General features: G+C 23.0%; 1 protein-coding gene across 1 annotated transcript; it reads right to left on the bottom strand.

The window, feature by feature from the left end:
- Positions 1 to 4,696: 4,696 nt before the first annotated feature.
- Positions 4,697 to 7,421, bottom strand: LOC110628924 (4-coumarate--CoA ligase-like 1). The gene is made up of 6 exons (XM_021775759.2): positions 6,854 to 7,421; positions 6,190 to 6,771; positions 5,771 to 5,969; positions 5,536 to 5,681; positions 5,125 to 5,192; positions 4,697 to 5,035 (listed from the first exon to the last, which is right to left on the bottom strand). Exons 1-6 carry the CDS (start codon positions 7,271 to 7,273, stop codon positions 4,783 to 4,785), a joined length of 1,668 nt encoding a protein of 555 aa, XP_021631451.1. The 5' UTR covers positions 7,274 to 7,421; the 3' UTR covers positions 4,697 to 4,782.
- Positions 7,422 to 11,558: the final 4,137 nt, after the last annotated feature.

Genomic DNA, 11,558 nt, shown 5'->3' with positions numbered 1-11,558 from the left:
ACTCTTTCATTAGTGTTATTATTGAAATTTTTAACTAATTGATATTATATTATTTTTAAAACTAGAAAAGTTTTGAATTCACATTTTAATTGAAATAAATATATAAATTAATTAATTTTTTATTAAAATACACAAAAATGGAGTCATCCATCGATTAATAATGCAATATCAATAAAAATCAGGAAATTTTGAAAAAGAAAAAGAATAATTGAGCTGTGAAATTATATTCAATTATTACTTATGGGAATTGAAACTGTGGTACAAGTTTGACTATTGGAAGCACAGTCATCATGATTTTAAATTTCTATAAATTTTTTTGATAAAAGAAAATTTTCTATAAATTTATTCACTATGAAAAAACAAAGGTAGTTTTTTAACAAAGACAAACATGGTGGGGCTTATGAGATGACCTCACCCAGATCCATAATTATAAAAAAAAAAACTAAGTGAAATATTTTTATTTATTTTTTAAATAATTAAAATTTTCATTATAAAATATATACCTCTTCAGTATAATTTTTTTATTAATTTTTTAATTATATTCATATTAAATATATTAAATTTTATTAAATATTGAAAGATATTTTAAAAAATTTTCTAAAAATAAATTAAAATGAAATAAGATTATTATAGTCAGTTTATAAATAGCTATAATAAAAAAATAAATAATAATTTTAAAATAATTAAAAAATATAAATAAAAATTATGGAATAAAAGATATAATAAATTAAACTTTATTTATTTATTGAAGGTATATTATATAAAATATATTTTATTTTTCATTTCGTGGATTGAAATGTTAGAAAATAAAAAATATTATTAAATTTATATATAATAATGGTAATAACATTGTCAAATTAAATTCAGAAAATAATTTCTTATTTTGAAAAGAAAATATTATTTTATTTATAAATGATTTAAATTTTCTTTATTCAATAAAATATTTTATATCTCTCAATTTTTTAAAATTTTCATATATTAAAATTTTATTTTCTGCAAAAAAAAAAAAATTTCACTGTCGAATTAAAACAAAGTGCTTTTTCAATAGGATAAATGAAGTTTAATAGTTGAAAAATATATTATTAAGAAAGACAAAATTATTGTTTAAATGGACAAGAAAAGTATTTCATAAGTTTAAAAATAAATAAATATTTATAATAGTTGATTTAGTAGTTACTAAATTGAATTTTAAATTAAAATATAAGGTATTGATTTTTATAAAATCCTTCTAGAATTAGATCTATTTGTATAAAATAACTTATGTTTAAAAAATAATATCAAATAAAATAACTTATTTTCTATTAAGTATTATACTTTAAAAAATAAAATATATTAATAAATTTATATATTATGGTATTAATAAAATTTTTAAAGTATAAAAAATAATTTTCACTTAAAAATTAATTTTTTAAAAATAATTTAATTTTCTCATAAATAAGAAATAATTATTAATAAATTTAATTTAAAAATATATATATAAATTATATTTTAAAAAAATATTTTCCATGCAGAAACCAACAATAAATACCAAGAAAAGGTGGAAATTAATAAATACCATATTAAATCAACCTATGATGTGATCGCACTCAGCAATAAAAATAAAAATATTCAAACATGAACCATAATTTTTTATATTTTTTTAATAAAAAATTAAACATTTACTTTTTTTATTTATATTTTACTTTCAAAATTTTTAATAATAAAATTAATTATTACACTTACATGCTTAATTTGGTGGGTATTAAATTTTATTTCTCAACTCAATTCTCATTTCAAAAAATAAAATAAAATTAATTCTTTCATATTTAATTTAATTTTAATTATTTATCTTAATTAATTTTAATTAAAATATTTTTAATCCATATATTATGCAAGATTATTTCAAAAAAAAATTATTAAATACAAAATTAAAAGATATTTATATTTTAAATTTTAAATTTTAAATAATAAAATTATTTTTTTTAATTTTATCTCAATTATAATTAAAAAACCTGAATTGGATATGAAAAATTATTAAAAATATAATATAATCTCTAAAATTTTATTTGACTAATAAAATAATCATTAAAAGATTTTTTTATTTTAATAATGCTACTTTTATTAATTTTATTATTTATTATTTATTTTCATTTTTATACACCTATTATATAAATTTAAACATTTAAAATATAAAAGATTATAGAATAAAATATATAATATTTTATTTTATTTAATATTATTAATATGAAATACAATTTTTTATTAAATTCACTAATAAATTAATATATATGTTTATTTATTATATAAATAAATAAAATAAAAATATTAAATATTTGAAATAATTTATAAAAGATGTGGTTAACGTATTTAAAATTTTATAAAAATTATAAAGGAATGGTTTTACTTACCAAAATATATAATATTTTATTTTATTTTATATTATTAATATAAAATATAATTTTTCATAGATTAAAAATAAATACACATATAATAATTTATAATGGTGAATATAAACTTTCAATAAAATATTTTAATATATAATATTTATATATGATATTTTATGCAGTGAAAAATTTATTGGTAATATTATATATAATAAATATGAAATAAATGTACTTTTAATATAAAATTTAAATTAAAAAATTATATATTTATTAATATAAAATTTTAAGGACTGTATTATAATTTATAATTACTATTTTTGAATTCAATTTAAAATGTAATAAATTAAAAAAAATAATTTTATTATTTAAAATTTTAAATTTAAAATATAAATATAAATTAATATAAACGTTTACATTTTTTATGAAATAAAATTTTGAAATATAAATATAAATTAAAATTTAAAAATTTAGTTCACGTATTTATATAATCCATTTAAATCATATCATCTTTTGATATTTATTTAATGGATCACAGTAAAAAAAAAATAATAATTCAAATTTTACTTTAATAATTCAATTTTTTTTTCAATTAAAACACACATCAATGTAGAGTACAAGTTAAAAGTATTATGATTTTTTTTTTTTTTATAACAACATAAGAAGTTCATAACTTCAATTAATAGCCTTATATCCATAGCAATTATGTATAAACCATTGTCTTAAAGCATTAGTAGATTTTTAAGAACATGCACATTATGAAAAAAATTAATAATATATTTAATAAAACAATCAGTGCTGTAATTTATTTCTCAATAAATATAATTAATATAACCATTATAATTTTAATAAGACTCTCTCGTCTTATAAAATCCTAACAAACATAAAATATAAAATCTCATGCCCACTTTTACTTACTACAGCTTCATGAATCTCCTCCCCTTGTAGAAGGAGAGGCTCTTAATTGTGCTGAAAATATATATTTTTTCTCTATTAAATGGAAGAGATAGTGAAAAAGGCATAAGAGAGAATCTAAAACCTTTTAACAATAAGAATTTCATATTAGGATAGGTACTCTACCCTAAATTATTGGAAGGATGACAAGGAGACCAACGCTGTACTTTTGTTTCTCTTTGTTCAGTCTACTAATACAAGTTAGCAAAGGACTTTGTGCTTATTTTTTATTAATATTAAAACCTTTTTTTTCAAATTTAAATTTTAATGGAGTCAAATTATATATATATAAAAAAAATGCTAAATCACTGGACCACTACCAAATGTCAATTTAGTGGTAGCACATAATGTACCCCAGTTTGTGGGCCCTTTAGAAGCTATAGTAGATGGAGGATAATCAGAAAAAACACTTTTCTGAAAATATTATTTAAAATTAATTTTGATATAATTTAATTATAAAAATATTTAAAAAAAATTATTTTCTCAATCTCTATATTCAATATCAAATAGATTCTAAATATATTTAAGATGATTTTTTTATTAAGTTGGATTATATTTTCTCATTTTTATAAGAAATAAAATATAATTAAAGTAATATTATTTTCAAATTTTTATGTATAAAAAGTATATTATTTTTATATGTCCCAAGAATCCAAAATGGACACACTGACTCACTCACACATTAACTTATTAAAGGGTTCTCTCAATCGACAAAAGTCCAAACGTTATACTCCATCAACCAAGTCCAACAGAGACACAACAACGCATTGTTGTCTTTTCCGCTAAAAGTGAAAAAAAAAAAAAAAAAAAAGAAAAAAGCCTCGAGTTTATAGAATGACTAGTTAGCAACTATTAAGATCGATTGAATAATATTAATTATTGTAATAGCATTTAATTAAATACTATTTAAAAATTATTATTAAATGAAATATAAATTTTAAATTTAATATTAATATATAAATATAAATAATTTAATTAATTTTGAATAAATATTAATATAAAAAATAATCCAATCCATATTAAATTTATTTTGATATAAATTTTACTTTAAAAAAATATCATATAATTTCATTATTTTTATTTTAAAATCTTTAATTTAATCTGCATCCAATAATAATTCATTGTACCGTGTGATTAGTAAATAGTGATGTTTTCTAAATATCTTAGAAACGATCAAATATCTTTTTAAATTTTTTTTTATAAAAATATTAATTCAATTTTTAATTTATAATTATATTTTATTATTGTTATTTATTAACAGTAGAATGTTACGAGAGGTTATCTTAACAGTAATTAAAATATAAATTTTAAAATAAAAAGAATTGAAATTACATAATTTTTTTTATATTTTTCTTTTATTTATATAAAATCCATTGTAAGAGTAAGAAAAAGGGAAAAGGATTATGATTATAACTGAAACAGAAGTTCACAAACATCATTATTAATGTCCCAAGGGGATTAATTAAAACTAGTGTGAATTGGGAGGCAGAGGCTTTGGATTGTGCTGCAGCTTCTCAATCATCTTTTCTTTGATAAGTCTCCTCATTATTTTTCCAGAAGGTGATTTAGGGATACTCTCCACAAACTGTACAACTCGTACTTTCTTATAATGGGCAACGTTAGAAGCCACATACTTTATTATATCTTCTTCGTTTTCTTTGGCTTCTTTGTTTTTCACCACACAAGCTGCTGGAATCTCCCCAGCCTCTTCATCTGGCAGCCTGCAATCCCATAAAAATAACATCAGTAGTTTATAATCTTTCTCGGCCCCCCAAAAAAAAAAAAAACTGAATTAGTAGTTAATACTTACGGTACGACAGCTGCATCTTCAACAGAGGGATGAGCGAGAAGGATAGCTTCTATCTCTGCAGGGGCCACCTTTGAAGCAAATTGTTGTTATCAGTTAGCTAATTCAACTAGAAAGTTGTCTAAAATAAATGTGTTTATATATATAAACGCTTAAATTTTGTTGGTTTGTTAGTATATTGTTGATTCAACTAATCAAATAAATAAAGACTTTTTAGTTTTATAATTCTTCACCCATCTAAAAAAGTGGTAGATATTGACGTTTTCTTGTATGTTAATCAGCCTTCTCTAAATTGAGGTTTTGAGTTGAAGTCCCAATCGAAATTAATAATAAGAATTTTTTTATTTAGTCATGAAAAATGCTAAAAAAAAAAAAAAAAAGGAAAAAAGAGTAACAATAACATGTTCGTCTTACTTGAAAACCTTTGTACTTGATTAGTTCTTTGATTCGATCCACAATGAAAATATCTCCATCATCATCAATGTATCCACTATCACCAGTGTGTAGCCACCCATCTTGGTCAATAGCCCTGGCTGTCTCCTCCTTATTGTCATAGTAGCCTGTAATAGATTATTGTGATGGAACTCAAATTTCTAAATCATTAAAATTCATTACTAATAACTGGCATTGTTTTTTTTCTTTTTTTCACCTTGCATTACACATTGGCTTCTTACACAAATTTCACCAGGAGTGTTCTTGGGGAGAGATCCACCAGTTTCAGGATCTATGAACTTTACTTCCAAGTTTGGAAGAATGAATCCTACTGAGTTCTTCTTTGCAATTCCATGTTCTTTATCAGGATCTCCATGGGTCAGTGTGATGCAGCTGTGCTCAGTCAGTCCATATGCCTTACGAATAACAATAGTTATTAGCAACACATTCAATTTTGAATCTTCCACTGATGTAAGAATGAAATCATAAATTGGTTTCTAAGAAAAATGCTTACATAGACCGAGTACACATGGATCTGCAGTGTAAAAACACAGTAGGTAGATACAAAACTTTATGTGTTTATACCACGAGCCCATGTAGACCCGGTCTACGTAAGAATTTACCCGTTTCTAATACCTCCTGAACTTGGACTCCAGGGAACTTCTTTTCAAAAGCTGTGAGTAGCTCAGGAGCAAGTGGAGCAGCTGCAGTCATAATTGCTCTGAGTTTGAGCTTGCTGAGATCAAATTCCTCTACAATGGGGTTCTTAACTAAGGCCAAAATAATTGGAGGCACAATTGGTGCAAATGTGACCTCCTGTGAGATCAGTGCATTAAGAAATGTCCTGAGTTCAAATCTACTCATCACTACCACTTTTCCCTTGTTCCTAAGAGTTGCAAAACATATTCCAGTGATGCCATAGATGTGAAAGAATGGAATTAGCCCCAGAGTAGTAACCTGACCAAGCATTTCAGGTCCAACACTGAAGAGACTTGAGCACAGGTTAGCTACCAGGTTTCTATGAGTTAACATTACACCTTTTGAGATCCCAGTGGTGCCTGATGAGAATGGAAGTGCACATAGGTCACTCTGATGTACATCTTCACAGACATATTTGTCAGTTGCTCGGTCAGCCGAATCAAGCAGTTCATGCCAATTCATTGCACTTCCAATGCGCGTTTCGCCTGTCAGAATCACCGGAAGCTCTAGACTACTCACCTGCAGAATATGGAAAACCATAATTCAGTTTACAACATTGAAAAGAGCCCATTTATTGATGTTACAAGATAGATTTTATCACCTTCCCATAGCTAAGATCATTGGTTACAATAAGCTTGGCATTGGCAGCCTGAACCTGCTTCTTAATTTCAGATTCATGTGCTGCAGGATTGGCACCAGAATAAACTCCACCAGCAGCCATTATTCCCAGTGCTACAATGCCATATTCAGCAACATTTGGGAGTACAACAATCACTACTTGTCCTTTCTTAAGGCCAATGGACCTCAAGGCCTTAGCAAACCTCCTGGTTTCTCTAACCACTTCACCATAAGTGTAGGCCTTTCCAGTTAAAGCTTCCACAAATGCTACCTTGTCTGCATATAATTCAGCATCCTGTAATACAAAATCTGGTATTGTGACATTTTCTGGCACCGGGACTGCAGGATACCTGCTTCGGAAAATATGCTCTTTGGGTTCAGAAAATGGCACAGGAGTTGCCATGGTAGTAGAGTTGTAAGAGACAGAGAAAAAGGATAGGATTGAGTTGTGCTTTAAAGGAGAAAATACAAATGTAGAAAGTTTATGATCATGTTTCTTGCATGAAATAAGATAGTTTTACAAGTGAGGAGTAAGCTTGCGCCATGGAGCTTAGTTGGTAGGAATTTGTTGAGTCATGTTAGATTTGGACCAATTTAAGTAAAGTTCAATTAAGTAGTTAAAAAGTGAAATTTTTATGTGCAGTTGAATGAAATATACTGGATGTAATATACTCGATCAATAAATAAATAATAAATAATTTAAAATATTATTGATTGAATGTACATAAATGTAATTTTTAAAAAAATAAATTTCTTTTAAGAAAAAAAATATTTTTTTAAAATTAATAAAACTAAATTATTACAAAATTCATGATTTCAATGAAGAGTACAAGTTATGACCTCAAAAGGGTACATCACATTTGCCAAAAAAGGGATGGGCTTGTATTTGCTTGAGGGCATGCTAGCGATCCTTGGCCCATTAGAACCACTGATGTAGAAATAGGCTAACAGCTTCACAAAAAATGTTAAGGCACTCAATTCCTTTAGAAGTTAGAACCAGCCATAGCCATGTTGAGATTTGAACTCATCTGAAATTAGATAATTTTGAATTTAAAACTCAAGCTTTTTTTTTAATTATTTTTTGAATTGAATCATACTAAAATCGGTAGTTTTACATAATGTTGCAGTTCAATTCGATCATTTTTAAAAAATAATAATAATTAAATATTTTGACTCTGAATTGAATTTAAAATTAGAATTATTTTAAATTCAACTTTATATACAATTATAATTTCAATTAACCAGACTACTAAATTGGAATTTCAATTAACTGTTTCCCAAAATGTAAATAAATAATTGATTTCAGGCCAGAACCCAACCATGGGGAGGCCCAGTAATGATTGCCAAGGCGAGGAAGCAAGAAAGGAGATGCACACGTAAAAGAAGGGAATCCATGATGATCATCACCATCATGAGTCATCATGCATATACCCACCCAAACTGAATATATATAAAAAAAAAAAAATCAAAGCTCGTCTTCCCTAGAAAGTGAAATGATTACCCACTTCATCCCACCTCTCGGTTTAATGATCTCCTTTTTAAAAAAATTTTTGAGAAATCTAATTATTTAAAACGCTGTATAAATAAATTAACTTTTAATTTTTTTTTAAAAAAAATAAATTATTGTAATTATTTATTTTCAACTATATATATATATTACTAATTTTGAGAAAAACGATTCATTAAATAAAAAAAATAACATAATCTATCTTAAAACTATAAGAAAATTTTAAAGTGTTTTAAATCACTCAAATTGAATTGTTTAAATAATTATAAATATAAATTGCATTTTTCACGTTGAATCTATAAACGATTAAATAATTACATCATATAAAATTTAAAAAGATTAATTTTTATTATAATTTCGAGGTTTAATTATATTTTTATAAAATTACTGTAAAAAAGTAATATGATTTTTTTAAAAATAAAAGCTGGGATCAAATGATGCATGGAGTTAGGGAGACTTTGCTGTTACCTTAACTTTATCCTCTACGCCTCTGCCCATCTTCGTTATCTTTAACTTCACCAAATGCTGCTCTACTGTGACTGTCTACTCCTTTTACATGGACGTTGCCGGTATAAAGAAAAAAAAATTTCACAATTAGGTCAAAAAGTTCCGTTTATTTCAATTTACTTGGATTCGATTCAATTAATTTTGATTTAATTGTTTAAGTTTCTTCATTTATTTCTTTAAAAAATTTTCAAATTAATTATTTTATATTTATATATGTTTTATAAATTTTAAATGGATTTTAAATAAAAAATATTTTGAAAATATTATACACAACAATTTCAAATTAGGTAAAAATCAATTATATAAAATTTTAATTCTATATGAAACTAATTATTTTATATGATTATATCAAAATGATTCGTATTTAATAAGAATTTATTAAATATCTATATGTTTTTAATTAAAATTATTATATAAAAAAATACATAATAAAATATTAAATAATTGTATTACAGAAAAAGAGAAGAAAAATCTCTTTATTAAAAATTGTTAATTTTATTTTTGATATCAATGATTATGGCATAGTTGGATGAAAAGAGACTACTTAACCTAACAAGTAGGAAAACAAAGGTGCGTTGAAGCAAAACCAAACCAAAGCAAAGCAATCTGTGTATTGTGATATTCATCACTTATAAAAAAAAAAAAAAAAAACTAATAATCAATTTTGGCAGAAATTTAAATTTAAAATCTCATAATTTTAAAGATAATTTTAATATTAATAAGCTAAACTCATTAATTATTTTTTAATATTTTTAATTACGCAGAAAATGGATTAATTTCAATTTATTTTTTTTAAATCTCTTAATCTCTTTAATTAAAATCATCGTGTCATTTGTAAGAAAAAAATAATAATAATAATATAAAAAATATTAATAATATGGATACATATTCATTATGTTTAAAACGATTTAAAAAGAAAAAAGACTATTGTTTGGTCAATTTAATTGACCCATTAACACTTTTATTCCTTTTTCTGTTATGATGAATTCAACATATTCAAGTTGGCATCATTATCATCATTTTATTAAAAAAATCAAAAAGAAAGAAGAAATTGGGCATCATTATTGTTCTGCAGAAATTATTATGAGTTCCGTCCATAATTATCAAATTCCTGAAATAACCAAAAGCAAAAATAATTTATGGATAAAATTATTTATATTACTAAAATCAAGAAGTGAAATAATATTATATTTTGAGGAGTATAGAGTATTTTTTTTATCGAATACAAATTAGAAAAATAAATTATTTAAATAAAACTTTATATAAAAATATGTTCATATTAAAAAAATACGATAGAATAATAAAATTTAAACTGTGTTATATATTATTTTGCTATCTCATGATTAAATAGATTATTTTAAAATTTTAATTTTTAAGATCAGTACACTAAAATTTTATTTTTAATTTATAATTCAGCAAAAAATATAAAAAAAATAATTTCAAAAATTTTGAGATAATATAATTAAATTTATATAAAATCATAAGAATCAAGTTAATTATTAAATTTAAATATTAAACTTGTAATAATAATGAGATAATTCTATTTGAAAATTAAAAATATTTAGAAGATGAAAATAAATATTTATTGATAAGTTTTAAAATATAAAATTATTTTTATAATGATGTATAATTTTTTTCATTTATTTTTTGAAATATAAAATAGTTTAATTAAAAAAATTAATGTAGTTAGTATGTGAGAATAAATTTAATAGCCTTAATTTAATTTCATTCACTCCTTAAAATTATATATCAGTTAATTAATTGAATATAAATTTTAATATTTAGTCAAAATAAAATATAAGATAATAATTAATAATAACAGTGAAATCGCGTGGAAGGGCAAAGAGGACATTTCATTTAAAGGGCCATCGAGTATGTGCTTCCGTAATTCTAACAAAATGATGATAAAATTGGAAAAAAGTGAGAGGACAATCATGCGGTGTGCGTGGAACGAGGAATGAGGAAGCAGAGAATAAATCTGGACCGTTGATAATGGAAAGATAAAAGAAAAAAACGGTTCAAAAAAGCTAGTCGTTGGGTTTTGGTCATCTTGACCATAATAAGCCTGCTTTCATACACACGTGGATGTCTGGTCAAATAAATATAAACGAAAATTTACCCTTAACTATAAAATGATTAAAAAAAAAACAATTGCTAAATTTAATCTTTTAATTCAAATTTCCGTTAAATTATCGTTAAAATAAGATTAAATAAATTAAATAAAACGTAATTATTAAATAAAATACAATTTATGCTGTTAAATTTTAATAAATGTGATTATAAAAATTATAAATAAAAAATCATAATGCAAAATTAGCATAAGAGATTGCTTTTAATAAGTGAATATCAATATTAGCTTGTCTTCTAATTTTGAATAAAATCCAAAATTTATATTACATCATATATTTATAGTCATGAATTATTTAACTAAACTCTAAAAATTTATTTTTAAAATAAAATAGTAACGAACTAATTTCATATAATTATTTTTAATAAAATATTTATATCATCATCAAAATAATTTATTATAATCGTATATTTTATTATCAACAAAAACAAACTTAATTATAAAAAAATTATAGGGAATTATAATATATGGATTTAATAAATATTTAAATTTCAGCAATTTTAAAACCTTTATTTTTATTTTATGTTTTGTATTTTATCAGGAGAA

The sequence above is a fragment of the Manihot esculenta genome, chromosome 12, assembly GCF_001659605.2.
Source record: "Manihot esculenta cultivar AM560-2 chromosome 12, M.esculenta_v8, whole genome shotgun sequence".
Lineage (NCBI taxonomy): Eukaryota > Viridiplantae > Streptophyta > Magnoliopsida > Malpighiales > Euphorbiaceae > Manihot > Manihot esculenta.
This window is presented reverse-complemented; position numbering and strand designations above follow the sequence as displayed.